At 38.6% G+C, this 15,274-nt stretch overlaps 1 protein-coding gene across 1 annotated transcript; it reads left to right on the top strand.

Moving 5' to 3' along the window:
• Nucleotides 1-11,061: 11,061 nt before the first annotated feature.
• LOC133917550 (MLO-like protein 1) lies at nucleotides 11,062-15,274 on the top strand. The gene is made up of 14 exons (XM_062361430.1): nucleotides 11,062-11,324; nucleotides 11,444-11,501; nucleotides 11,604-11,830; nucleotides 12,176-12,292; nucleotides 12,373-12,424; nucleotides 12,530-12,621; nucleotides 12,719-12,793; nucleotides 12,880-12,968; nucleotides 13,077-13,126; nucleotides 13,558-13,598; nucleotides 13,945-14,154; nucleotides 14,429-14,496; nucleotides 14,580-14,640; nucleotides 14,884-15,274. The coding sequence occupies exons 1-14, from the start codon at nucleotides 11,184-11,186 to the stop codon at nucleotides 15,091-15,093; spliced, it is 1,491 nt and encodes a 496-aa protein (XP_062217414.1). The 5' UTR covers nucleotides 11,062-11,183; the 3' UTR covers nucleotides 15,094-15,274.

The raw sequence follows: 15,274 nt of genomic DNA, 5'->3' as shown, positions 1-15,274 counted from the left end.
GTTTGCACACTTCATCTTGTACTTGCAAGCATCTGGGTTATCAGCCTTTCAAGGTAAATCCAGAAATTCTTCGTAGAGGTTTGGATGATCAAGATGTACCTTAGGTAGGACAGGGCGGTGAACATCAGCATTATGTCCCTCCTCTAGCACATCCAGTCCAAGAGGCAGCTCAAGCAGATGCACCACAGTGGTTCTTAGGTTTTCAGCAGCAATTTCATGATTTTCAAAAGGAGTTTGCAGGCTTTCAATAGCAATTCACAGATTTTTAGGCCCATCCTCCTGCGTCCTTCTTTCAGCCGGTCATTCAAGCACATCGGAATAATATTGCTCTTGTTAGAGAGGACATTGCAACTCAGAACAGAGAACTGACTGAAATGTTCAACAATGTGTCTCTTGAGCAGCAGAATCTGCAACATGAGCTTCATGAATTCACTAGCAGCTTTGCCTCTTTCACTCAGCACTTCTATAATATATATCCACGGCCTCCTCCACCTCCTCCGAGTGATGTGTAGACCTTTTTGGTACTTGATGCCAAAGGGGGAGAAGAAATGAAGATTTGTCATCTTTCTTTATTAGAAATGAAGATTTGTCATCTTTCTTTTATTTGCTTATGCATATGAGCTTATGAGATGTTTGTTGCATTGCATTTTAATTTATTTGTATTGCATAAGTACTATGTTTGAACTATGTGTTTATTGTAATATGTGATGGACTACGTTTAATATCTTGTGTATCTTTTTATTCATCACAATATTCTTGTTCTATATTTGATTGGATATCTTGAGGAAGAAGCACTTTGATGATATGTTTTTTTAGAAATTTCTTCCTTATCTTCTCTTCCTCAGATATAAGAAAGTAAGGTAAACTCCGTCAAAATTTTCATTACAATCTATGTCATGTGCTATTTATTCTTCTTTATTTCTTATGGGCACATATGTAAGAGGAGCTTACCTTACAATGAGTTTGCACCGCATGTAATTTCTTCAAATTTCACATCCTTGAAATTCTTGCTATAGAAACTCACCATCGAGTCTTGTTTATACCTTGTTCTAAAAGTGGGCTCAAAACTTAATACACAACACTTCTTTGAGATATTGTCATCAATTACCAAAAAGAGAGAGATTGAAAGCATCTAAGCCCCTAAATTGGGTTTTCGTAATTAATGATAATATATCTTTGTGGACTAACTCGTTTAAATTGAGTTGTGAAAAGGTTAGTCACGAAAATGTTGCGGAGCTAGAAAGATGCATGTATGGATGGCGTAAAAGGCTAACTCAAGGAAAAGGTATATGTTAGGGCATTTTAATTTTGCCGGTCAAAGGTGCTTAGAGAATAAAGTGACCAAATTTATAGGTTAAATGCCGTACTATAAAGAGGGGTTGATGTATGGTTACTTGAAGTCTCTATAGTGCCAACTTGCTCAAACTTGCATTCATATAGATGTCAAAATCTTGTTAGAGAGAAAAACCCTTTTGAAAAGGCTGTCTCTAGGAATTCTTTTGTTGACGGTCTGACCGTGCCTCTGGGCGGTCTGACCGCTGTCTTCATCAGAGCAGCACTTAAGTTTTTCAGCTTGTCGGTCCGACTGGTGTGATCAAGGTGCTCGCTCGGTCTGACCGGAGTGCTCGGGGTGCTCGCTTGGTCTGACCGGGGTGCTCGCTCGGTCAGACCGCTGTATAAGTTTAGGCAGTTTGGCCTTCTTGTGTGTGCTCGGTCTGACCGGAGGGTCGGCTCGGTCAAACTGGCCGCGTACAGAAACTTTCCGTGTTGATGGTCTGTCTTAGGGGATCGGCGGTCAGACCGTCCGGCCATGTCTCAAAGTCAAATTAGCCGTTGGCTGTTAGCGGATGTTTCGGCCGGTCTGACCGACATTAGGCTCGGTCAGACCACCAAAGTCAAACTTCGTGTGTCAGAGCACTGTAACGGTCGAATTTCTTGGGTTGGCTATAAATATGAAGTGTGCTGGTCATTTGGACCTCTCTCTTGCACTGCAAACACTTCATACACATTCTTGGAGCTCTTGTTTCTTCTCTCGCACTCACTTTGCTTAAAGATTGCATTCTTGTGAGATTTGATCGCATCTAGTGTATAAACTTGAGAGTTTGAGCATTTGGGCACTAGTGAATCTTCAAGCAAGCGTCATCGACTTTTTACTCTTGGAGGTTACCACCTCCTAGACGGCTTGGAGGTTGTGGCACCGTCGAGCCCTTCGAGGAGATTGTGAAGGAGCCATGGTGGTGGTTGTGAAAGGCTTGAGCACGCCTTGTTGGAGTGACGAAGTGCATCGCTAGTGGAATTGAGGTTTGAGTAGTTCTTGTCAATTCTGGCTTAAGATCAAGTTGCTCGGTGTGAGCCTTTGCGAGATTTGACACTTGATAGAGAAGCGGATTGAAGCTTGAACTCACCTCAATGTGGATTAGGAGTGATCGGCAAATCATCGATACCACGGGAAAAATCCTTTGTGTTCCTTGAGCAATTTTCTTTAATGTTGGGCTATTTACCTTTCATGCAATTTACTTAAGTAATTTATATTTCTAGACTTCGAATTGTTGCTTGTCACCCTAGGTTTGCAAACCTTCTATATAGCTCTAGTTGTCCCATTTATTGCTTTTGTGTTCATTAGTTTAAATTCCGCAAGTTTTCTTGATCGTCTTGCAATTAATTTTAAAACCGCCTATTCACCCCCCCTCTAGTCGATATCATTGATCCTACAAGTGGTATCAGAGCCTAGGACTCCTCTTTATCGCGGATTTAACCATCCGGGAGTAGGATTATGGCTAGTGACGTTCATGTTAATGTGGGGAAGCCTCCGTTCTTCGAGGGGTCAAACTATGCCTATTGGAAGGCTAGAATGACCGTCTACTTAAAGGCTATGGGCGGTAAGCTTTGGGATATTGTTGATAATGATTATGTGATTATTGATCCCACTAAGCTTACTGATGTTGATAAGGAAAATACTCTTGCTAATGCTCAAGCTATGAATGTTCTTTATAGTGCTCTTGATCTTAATGAGTTCAATCGCATTTGCAAGCTTGAGACCGCTCATGAGACTTGGGAAAGGCTTAAGGAGATATATGAGGGTACTACAATGGTAAAAGATGCCAAGTTCTTTGTTTACAAAGGGCAACTTGAGAAATTTACTATGTTACCAAACAAAAGTATTGAAGAAATGTTCATTGAATAACATAATAAATGAGCTCAAGAGGCTTGGCATGGATGTATCCAATGTTGATTTTTCTCATAAATTCCTTAGAGCATTGTCTAACAAATATGACACAATTGTTACTTTGCTTGTGAGGTTAAATTTGAAGGAGACATCACCTATGCAAATTTTGAGCGAAATTCTTACTCATGATATATTCAAAAAGTCTCAAGAAGATCTTCATGATGATACCAATGATGTCAAGAAGAAGAATGTTGCTTTCAAGGCTCAAGCATCAAGAGATAAGAATGATCATGAAGAGAGTGATGCTTGTGATGAAAGTGATGAAGAAATGACTCTCTTTGTGAGAAGATTTAAGAGATTCATGAAGAAGAAAAAGTATCAAGGTGGATTCAACAAGAGAGGGCAATCTTCCAAAGGAAACCCTTTTGAAGAAAGAAGATGTTTTGAGTGTGACAAGAAATGTCATATTGCTACAAATTGCAAGAACAAGGAAGAAAAATCTTTCAAGAAGAAGAAGGAAGGTGATGGCAAGAAAGTATTCAAGAAATACTATAAGAAGAAGAAGGATGGCCAAGCTTTCTATGTTGAGTGGGATTCGGATGCAAGCTCAAGCTCCGACTCCGAAGATGAGAAGCCATCTCAAAAGGGCCTTGTCGGTGTCGCTATCAAAGAAGTGCCTTCACTCTTCTCTACTCCACATTGTCTTATGGCAAAAGGTGACTCAAAGGTATTGAATGATGAAGATGAATATTCATATGATGATCTTGTAGAGCTTATAAATGGTTTTGATGATTTCATGAGCAAAGAAAGAGCTAAGTTTAAGGAATTGAAGAAAAGGTATACTTCTCTTCAAGAATCCAATGAGGAGCTAAAGACGGCTCATGAGGGTCTAAAGGAAACTCATGAGTTGCTTAAGGAAGCTCATGACTCTCTCGTTGCTCATGAAACCAACAAAACAAAAGTAGATATGAGCATATCTTGCAATATTCTTGATGATGTATCTACTTTGTCTAGTATGAGTTCATCTACCATGCATGATAATATTCTTGCTATGCCTAATGCTATACCTTGCAATAATTCTTTGATTATCAATGAGAATATCATGTTGAAAGAAAAAGTTAAGAAATTAACCCATGATCTTGCAAGATGCTATGTTGGAGAGTCCAAAATTAGACAAGTTTTGGATAGTCAAATGTTCTCCATCAACAAAGAAGGCCCTGGGTATGTTCCCAAGAAGGGTAAGAAAGCTTTTGTGCATCACAAAACTATGTTTGTGAAAGGTAACGGCTATTGCATGAGGTGCAAGAAAATCGGATATGTTGAGAAGGAATGTAAAAATGTTAAGAATAATTCTTATGCCTCTTTTGATTCATGCTATGTTCTTAGGAGATGCTCTAATGGTAGTGTTAAAGCCAGGTTTGTTGGCACTCCTATAATTGGTACTAAAAAGAATACCATTTGGGTACTTAAAGCCTTGATTACTAACATCCAAGGACCCAAACAACCTAAAAGAACTTACCTTTATTTTATAGGTGAATTACAAGTTCGGTGGAAAACATTGGGTGCTAGATAGTGGGTGCACTCAACATATGACCGGAAATCAAAGGATGTTCTCTTCTATGAGCAATGATGGATCAGAATATGACAAGATCACATTTGGAGACAATAACAAAGGAAAGGTAAAAGGGTTAGGTAAAATTGCTATCTCAAATGATTTATCTATCTCTAATATTTTGCTAGTTGAATCCTTGAATTTCAATTTGTTATCCGTAGCTCAATTATGTGATCTTGATCTTACATGCACTTTTTCTCTAAATAATGTGATCATATCTAGCATGAAGGATAATAGTATTATTTTCAAAGGTTTTAGATATGGCAATCTCTATCTAGTTGATTTATCTTCTAATGATGCAAGCCTTAGCACATGTTTGTTTACTAAGACATCTAAAGGATGGCTTTGGCATAGAAGGCTCGGTTATGTTGGTATGAATCAACTAAACCGGTTGTTGAAGCATGATCTTGTAGTTGGCTTAAAGGATGTAAAATTTGAGAAGAACAAGTTATATAGCGCTTGTCAAGCTGGAAAGCAAGTGGGGAATTCTCATCCTTATAAAAGCTCAATGTCAACTTCAAGACCATTGGAATTATTACATATGGATCTATTTGGACCAACTACATATATAATTATTGGAGGTAATAGCTATTGTCTTGTTATTGTTGATGATTTCTCTAGATATACTTGGGTATTCTTTTTGCATGATAAATCTACTGTATTTAACATGTTCAAAAGTTTTGCAAAAAGGGCCGAGAATGAGTTTGAGTTCAAAATCAAGAAAGTGAGAAGTGATAATGGCTCCGAATTCAAGAATACTAAAGTCGAGGATTTTTATGATGATAAGGGTATCAAACATGAATTCTCGGCTAAATACACTCCGGAGCAAAATGGAGTTGTTGAAAGGAAGAACCGTACTCTTATTGATATGGCAAGGTCTATGCTTTCGGAATATAATGTCTCAGATAACTTTTGGGCCGAAGCTATCAATATCGCTTGTCATTCTTCAAATCGGTTATATTATCATCGGTTATTGAAAAAGACTCCATACGAATTGCTTATTGGAAGAAAGCCCAACATATCATACTTTCGGGTATTTGGATGCAAATGTTATATTCTAAAGAAAAGTACTCGCTTATCTAAATTTCAAAGTAAATGTGATGAAGACTTCTTGCTTGGTTATTTTTCTAATAGTAAAGCTTATCGTGTCTATAATTAAAATTCCGGTTTGGTTGAAGAGACACACGATGTTGAGTTTGATGAGACTAATGGCTCTCAAGAAGAGTAAGAAAATTTGGATGATGTAGGTAATGAAGGCTTGAGAAATGCTATAAAAAACATGTCTATAGATGACATCAAGTCAAAAGAGGAAGATGAACAAGAAGGTGATCCTTCTATCTCTATTCAAGCTATTCCTTCATCCTCTAACACAAATGATCAAGCTCAAGTTCATATCCTTTATGGAGCTCTAACGTAGACTATGGGTGGCTTGTGTGCCACTGATACAACGGGATAAAATTTCTTTGTAACGAGTTTACTCTCTCTACCTTATTTACATACATGCAATTGGGATTAGGTTGCAATTTACCTTCCTAGAGTAGGTTGCAAACCTTTTGAACGGTAGAGTAGACAAACTAGATAAATCTATAGCATATTTAGATAGAAATTGATATAGGTTTATCTTATAAAATTTTTAGAGCCATTAGTTTTTAAATTTCCTAATTCACCGCTCCCCCTCTTAGGACGTTTGACTCAATTGCGTTTCCACTCGATACACCGAACATGATCAGTTTATGCTCGATTCTTTTTACTGCAAGCCTGATCCATCTTGCTCGACCAGACTTAGACTTGGCAGTACTCGAGTGACACTTATTGAAACCTTTCCTCGAGTAGAGTTAGAGGGCTGCTATCGAATATCTAACTGTGGGGTATATAGGCATAAAGAGTACACCGTATATGGATAGGGTATGTCGTGCGTATGTTTAACAACTCTGGATATTATAGAACCGAACCTACGGTACATGGTACACCTGAAAATCTAAAAAACGTATACTAGGAAGATCTCGATTGGTTGTCCAACTTGAGATCGACTAGTATCCAAGTCGGATTCATCTGTTTTATCTTAGTAGATAAGATAAAGGACTCCCTATTGACTACGGCTGAATATGAGATGGCATATCAACTCTATATACAACAGAGGACAAAAGAGAACAACAGGGAATAATAGAGAGGATACTCATGCGTCTGGAACTCGACGCAAGCACCAAGACCACATGAGATACTCAGCGACATCATCCTTAATTTAGCTTAGATCCGATATGTTCCTTGTAATAGGTATAGATATATTACTTGTACTCGAAAGAATACATATATATCACCATCCATCTATGACCTAGCGTATTACTCTAATCGGAGATCCGAACCTATTTACGTCATATGTTTCGTTTCGTGTTCAATTCCTAATCTTGAAGGTATCCAATCAATTACAAACATATCATCGGAAATTAATCTTCCACAGAACCATAGATCGGAGAGACCGAAATCGAGATCGGTGTGACCGAATTTTGCAATTTCTAGAAGATGCTCTCTGTGTTGAGAACGGTGAGATTGTACTTTAGATTGGAGAGACCAAACTAAACTGTCAGACCGAACTGAAACGGTCTCACCGACCTGGAGCGGTGAGCTCGCGTTATTTTTACCGTTTTGCTTCGGTTCTTTTCCCGTTTGTTTTCGCTGAATTCCTTGATGATCTTCGGTGGTTTTGAATGGTTTCTAACCTGTTCATAGGATCAACATATCCGTTGTGACATGTGTGATCTTGACGGTTAGAAAAGAAGAGCGTTAGGTGAAAATTAGAAAAGATTATCCAAAAATTAGTAAGGCTCCTGTTCAACACCCGCTCCGCTCGTTTTCCTCGGTCCTCCTTCGGATGAGCTCAATTGTTGGACCATCATTTCCTACCTGGGTCCACTTGCCTATAGTCTGTACGCTTATACTAGCTGTAGCATATGATCTTCCTGGAAGGCCGGGGCGGAGTTATCAACGCCGGCGCCACACGCGCCACCGAGTCCCCGGTCACCAGTCACCAACTACGCGTTCTTGCCCATCTTTGCAGCACATCACCAATAATGCTTTCCTCGTACTGGTGTTGAAATTGACCCTTGCTGCTGGTTTCTCCCTCCGGAAGCAGTCCAGTCTTCAGATCCTTAAAATAACCGGTCAACAATGATGCCTCGCACCAGGTACCTTGACTCGCTGACGGACTCTGTACACGGCGAACCGATCTTCTTCCTCCTCCTGCCATCTCCGGTGGTTGATGACCAGATCGTTGTAATAACTTTCCAAAGTAAAGGGCAGCCACAGTACTACAGCTTCTCGCGGGCTCCCACTTGATTGATCACTCCTCCGAGTCTCCGACGATGCGTAAGCTGCTGCGACCTGCGATGCGGTGCCCTGCTCGGTCCCTGCAAGTTGCTGCACGGCCGTGTGGCATGCTTTGGTTTCGCTGACCTGACAGATCAAACTGGAACAAGCATTTGTTTTTCTTTGGGTTGATGTAGCCGCGCATCTCATTACTGATTAAGCTAACGGAAAAGAAGCTAATTGGGAGATACGTGCATAGAGAGGACAGTTCGTCGATTAAGCTCTTCGCAAAAAAAAAAAAAAAAAAAAAAAAAAAAAAAAAAAAAATCTTCACTTAAGCTTTGAACAACTCTCATGTCGTGTCAGGGGCAGAGCGAGTTTGTCCGTTATGAGTCTTCAACGATCTTCAAACTCTACATCTACAATTTTCAGAAATATTATATGAGTACATACATATGAGATTGTGTGAGTTTATATGTGCATCTACGTGTTATCTTAGTGTTTCTTAAAAAAAAAAGCACCTGGACAGTGACCAGTATCAACGGCTGCGACTCCCTCACACCCCTGCTTTTCTCTGTCCACACAAGGGATGATTGATCTGTTCCTCTGCGAAGAACAAGCAAGAAAGACCGTTCTCCCAAGCCACTCACTTGTGTTTTATTCAGGCTAAGCTACATGAGAAATCAAATTAAAATATATCTTGATTTATTTGTGATTAGTGATTGATAAATATGTTATTTTAGTTTGATGATTTTTTAATTGTATAGACATGTATATGTACTGTAATGATGTTCATGACTAACCAAAGTTATAGGGAAAATAGAGTTGTCGTGTTTGTCTCTGCGTCTAGAAAAATTGTATAGGCCGGATGTTTCGGTGCTCTGATGGGACACACGCCAGAGCATTTCAACTCTGAGATGAAATTTGAAGTACATACCGGATGATTCGGCGATGGGTATTGTGAACGCCGGAGTAATTCTTGCAGAGAGAGTGCAAAATTGTGGTCTGGAGAAGTTGAACGTGCCGGATATTCCGTTGATGGCGCGAAGAACACGCCGGAGCATTTTGACCAGAGAGATTGCAAAAATTATCGGTTTGACAAGTTGCACGCGTCAGATGGCCCGGTGCTCAGGAGGTACGCGTACTGGATCATCCAACGTTCATGATTTCTCTGAGATGTACTTTAACTAAGGACTTTTTATTATGAACTAATCTATAATAGAATTATAGATATGTGTTTCCTTATCTAATATTGTATAGGTAATAGATGCAACTTGGCAGCTGAACATAAGATGACCGAGGTCAAGCGAGGTGCTTGGTGCCGAACGATCGAGGAGGCCAGACGGAGTCAATTATGGTCCTAGCTGTGCACATGAAAGTCAAGCAAAACTTGGAAGGAAGGATGAAGACGACGTGTTGACAAAGTCAAGCAAAAGGAATATCAGTGCAAGTAATAAGGTGGCACAAGGGATCGGAAGCGGGAGAGACTTGTCGGCGGTCAAGATCGCAAGACGGAGTATACATGTTGACATCATGATGCTTGCTTGAGGTCAAAGCAAGCAGCAGTAAGTTACGCTTTGAAAAGCGTGTAAGACAGTTTCACGGTTTGGCCTCAAAACCATGAAAGGGTGGAGTGCACGCGGTATCATCGCAAAGCTTCCGTCGAGGCGAAGCTAAGTCATGATGGCGCCATGGCCGTCCAATGGATGGAGGAGAAAATAGACCAAAATGACATCGTTAGTATGTAGGAGTGTACTAAAAGATAGGAGTATTTTAGAAAATAGCTAGAAAACTTAGGGGTCAATGAACTTAGACCTATAAATAGAGGGGTATGACTATAAAAAATGATGAACCAGCCATTTGAACCTTTTGAGCTATCCATATGAGAGTCTTATGCTAGGATTTTAGATGAGAGGAAGATGAATGTTTAGCCTATGTATTAGGTAAGAATTTTGTAAGAAAAAATCTTTATAATTAGGCTAAAATAGGGCTAACCTTTGGAAGTAATGAAGTTTAATTTTCTTCTCATACTTGTATTCACCTTCTTCTAGTTTTCCTCTATTGTTTCCCTTGCAAGTTTGCAAAAAAAAATTTCCAGTTGTGATTTTTGTTTTTATATTTATGCTGAAATTTTCCACCGTATTGGAGTCATTATTCTCGTTACTAGAGGAATAAAATTCACGTACAAATATACACAATTGAGTATTGAATTCCATTTCCTCTAAATCATCAACTTAGAGAATTTCTTCCCCTAATGTGTATCTTTTTGGATCAAAGTGTTTTTTTTTTCAAGTTATAATCTTTGTGACTATGACTCATAAAATTAATTTTAATGGAACCTAGAGTTCATATACAACTATAAGAGCCATGATTTTATTTGCTTTCTTGATTTCAACTTGCTTCTTTCAAGATTTTGCTTTTGCTTAAGTTTTGCAGTACATTGAGTGAAACAAAGGAGAAGACCATCTAATTAAAAAAAATTAATAAATCGCTTATTCAACTGTCGCTATTCACGATCCTACACTATATCTTTTCTCTACTGCCATACCTGGTTCATCGCATAGCACAGCACAGCTCATCGGCTTCTTGAAATTTCTGCGTCCTGACATCGAAGAAGAAAAGGACAGAAAATCTTACAGATTAGGGAGTTCAATTCTAAAATCAGTGGGCGCAATTCAAGATAATACAAATTAGAGAAAAGGGTAAGGAAGGAGGATAAAGTAGAGTAACTCTCATGCATAGATAGATGGTGTTGACTGACCAAAAATTTCAGTCTTGTCAGAGGGGGAAAACACAAATGCACCTTATCTTCTAAAAAATGCCCGGTAAAATAAAGGAAGGTCTCAAGATACTTATTCTTTTTGTTTTTTTGTGAGACTAATTCTTTTTGTTTTTTTGTGAGACTATGTCTCTCCCTCTCTAATGTTCGATCGAGTCAGTGTGTAAGACCATTATAAGAAGAGGCAAGCTTGCAGCCATCGTGGTTGCACCTTCTATATATATGAATAACACCACGTTTTTTACATTCTTGAGGGAGTGTAGGAAAAGGGGGAATTGAAGGATCTGCTGCGCAAAGCCTGAACAGCTGGTTGGCCTTTGGCCATGGCCGGAGGAGGAGCCAAAGCCGGTGGCGGTGAGGAGATAACGCTCGAGCACACGCCCACATGGATCGTCGCGTCTGTCTGCTCCGTCATCGTCCTCATCTCCCTGCTCTTCGAGCGCTTGCTCCACCGCCTTGGCAAGGTGCGTCCGGGCAGCTATCGCTGACGATCCCTTCTTTCCATGGCGATAAATATTATGGTTCATCGAGTTTTACGCACTGACCAGTGCTAAGTAACTAATTCATGTCCTTCCATGAACAGAGGCTATCGAAAGGCCGCAGGAAGCCGCTGTACGAGGCCCTCCTCAAGGTCAAAGAAGGTTGGGACACCATGCTTCTCTTAATCTGCTCTCCAGATAATTTTGCACCGTTGCCTAAATTAAGAGAGTGTGCAATTCTAATGGTTTCTCGTGTTGGCGAAGAATTGATGCTGCTGGGGTTCATATCCCTGCTGCTCAACGTGTTCCAGGGCGCCACGCAGAAGATATGCGTCCGGGAGAGCGCCATGCAGCACCTGCTGCCCTGCCAGCCGTCGCACACCGGCGCCAAGACCGCGCACTACGGCGCCACCGTGTTCACCGGCGTGCTGGGCAGCACGAGGAGGCTCCTGGCAGGAGGAGGCGCTTCCAGTGACTACTGCCTGAAAAAGGCACGTACTTTGTTTGATTTGCCGGGCGGAATTCTATATAGGCGGGCCGCGTTTTACATCGTGGATTATGTTTGTTAGTCTCTCCATTAAAAAACAAAGTGATGCTTTGAGTTGGGTGGAGTCAAACTATTTAAGTCTGAATCATAGATACGTTTTTAATATTGAGTTTGAACATTCAAAAAGATAATGGTGGATTTGTATTAAAAAGTACTTTCATGGTATTGAATTGTCCTACTATGTTATTTCGGAATATATTGCCATTTGTCTATCGTTAGTGGCCTTCATCTATCTGTCATGCATTCATCTTCTTCTCTCGTACTTCTTATACGTTGTCATTTTCTACAGGGCAAAGTTCCAATTCTTTCGGTTGACGCTATTCATCAGTTACACATATTTATCTTCGCCTTAGCAGCCACACATGTGGTTCTCAGTGCTATTACAATTATTCTTGGAATCACACAGGTATTAAATCGTGAACCTTTGTAATGAGAATGGCTTGTCTCATTTTTCTTCTTCTAAAGATTGTGTCCGTTGCCATCTAGACAAGAAACTGGAAACAATGGGAGGAGAAGATCCAACAAAACGATCATAGTGGTATAATATGATACACATACTTCCCAGTTTAGCAGGTTAACTCCACAGTTTTGCTTAAGCTATAAACTGCATGCCTATAATGTTTTGTTGGGGCAAAATCTGTAGGTCCTCAAATGATCAAACATGTGCAAGAATTCAAATTTATCCAAAGTCACTTTAGAGGTCACGGAAAACGATGGGAAATATTCGGCTGGCTGGTATCTTACTTTCCTTGTATTTTAATTTGTTAGCACATAATTTATGTTGTTAACACCAATTGACTACAAACTATTACTAATTTATCTTTAACTTCAGCGTTCTTTCTTCAAACAATTCTACGGGTCAGTCAATGAGGTGGACTACACAACCATGAGACTTGGCTTCGTCATGGTAGGCAGACATACACTCTCATACCTGTTTCCTAATATGCCATATTATATAGAAGAAATTTACATTTGATGGTCGGTTTTTGGCAGAAACACTGTAGGGGACATCCAAAATTCAATTTTTACAATTATATGAATAGAGCACTAGAGGCTGATTTCAAGAAAGTTGTTGGCATAAGGTAAATGCCCGAAGCTACTTTGTTAATATCCAAACTTTCACATGGTCTATTAATACTACAACATAATATATGATTGATCAACTAACATTCATGTTTTTTTGGTTGCAGCTGGTACCTTTGGGTTTTGCTAATGATACTCTTGCTACTGAATGTTCATGGTATAATTTCTATGTTGAATGAGTACTGCTTCAAATTGTACTATAGTATGCATAAATAAGATACAACATTAGTGCAGTAGTGTTTTCCTACTTTCTTTAACTTTTATTAAAATATTTATGCCTCATATATTTTAGATAATAAAAGTATAACTTCCTGATACACATAGCCTTTTGTTTAAAAAATAGGCACTTAAATTCGCACCTTAGAGGACTCGAAGATAGCTTAGTTGATTGAGAGTGTGGATGTATGACTAGACTACCCAAGTTCAAGTCCTTTTGGATGCGAATTTGAGTGCATATTTTTTAAAAATGGTTGTCTGCATCTTGTATGTCTTGTTGGTTCAAAGACCGAAAGTTTTACTTTCATTATTAAAAATATTTATTCCTCATATGAAAGACTAACATTACTTTTTTTTATTTTATTGTTGTAGGATGGTATGTCTACATTTGGATGTCAGTAGTCCCGTTCATTGTAAGTAAACAACATATGTTGTAAAGATACATTTGAAAATTCTATTTGTTGGACTTAATAATATTCTAGAAACATAAATAATATTGTTGATGATTAGTAAACTTGATTATACAAATACTTATTTAAGGTAGAGATACTTGTTCACTAACTATACAAGGTAACATATACGTGTATGATGTTACTCCATCCTCATGATATACCTTATTTATAGTAAATTCTTAATTCTTAATTATCAAATCCTCATCAAATATTTATAGTAAAATAGTTGTTTTATAGTTAGGGTTTACTATATAGTTCCATTCAGCAGTAGAATACTAACCTATTTTATGTATTTTATTCCTTGTAGTTGCTACTTGTGGTTGGAAGTAAGATGGAGCATATTATTACCGAGCTCGCTCTCGAGGTTGCCCAGAAGCATACGGCAATAGAAGGGGATCTAGTTGTAACTCCTTCGGATGAATTCTTTTGGTTCCACCAGCCTAAAGTAGTCCTTCTCTTGATCCATATCATCCTGTTCCAAAATGCATTTGAGATTGCATTTTTCTTTTGGTTGTTGGTAAGAACAATAAGCTTGTGTCCTTGTCACCCTACCAAACATCTATTTGTTTTAGGATAGAATCACAATCACATGATGGACTATTCTTATATATATAATAGTATGTCATTGGAATTTATCATGAAAATGATTGATGCAATCGAATATCCAAACAAATAGAACATCATATAAAGCAATATTTACTTTTGTTTGACTTAATATTAAGACAATCTGTATTTACTTTGCATAATTTATGTAAAAGTAAACTCACCTTGTCACTCATCAACCCTTACAGGTAATATATGGATTCAAATCTTGCATTATGGGAAAACCAGCATATGTTATTACTCGACTTGTGATAAGGTATCCTATAAATTCTTCTATGTTAACAAACATATTTTAAGCTTTTAAGGAAGCATGAACTCATATTATTTATGTCATTTCAGTGTCATCAGCCAACTCCTATGTGGTTATAGCACCCTACCTCTTTATGCTATTATCTCTCAAGTAAGCTGGTTAAATTCGTTTGTGTTCAAATTAAACTTATATTATTTAGGCACATTTTGGTCCTTTATTTTTATTTTTAGTGAACTAGTTACTTTAAGTAATATATTGCTTGAGTAAAAAATAACATGGTTATAAAGTGGTACATCGAAGTGGTAATATATTCTCTTTTCTCTGTCATACATGTTCTCTAACTACTTCCACTCTAAATTTGATGCTAATTTCTTATATTCCTAACTGATGAAGATGGGAGGTTCATTCAAGAAAGCCATGTTTGATGAAAGTATATCCGAAGGCCTCACCAATTGGGCTCAAAATGCAAGGAGGCATAAAATAATGCCGGCAACAAATGTCGGTGACAATTCACCTGCTGGTGAGGGAAATGGTGGTGCAATTCAAATGACAAGTGCACAAAGAGACTCGACAATGGAGCAAGGGACTGCTAGGCTGATCTAAGTTAATACATGAATGTACATGTCAATGTAATGATATATAGATATTTACAAACACACATGTTTCATGATTTGTTGATATTTCTTTTGTTGCGGATTAGTTGGAAATTTTGATTTTGTAGCATCAAAATATCATGAGTTCCAGAATTATCACTAAAATGCATCAGTCATTTTAGTACCACCAA

This window comes from Phragmites australis, chromosome 5 (genome assembly GCF_958298935.1).
Source record: "Phragmites australis chromosome 5, lpPhrAust1.1, whole genome shotgun sequence".
NCBI lineage: Eukaryota > Viridiplantae > Streptophyta > Magnoliopsida > Poales > Poaceae > Phragmites > Phragmites australis.
This window is presented reverse-complemented; position numbering and strand designations above follow the sequence as displayed.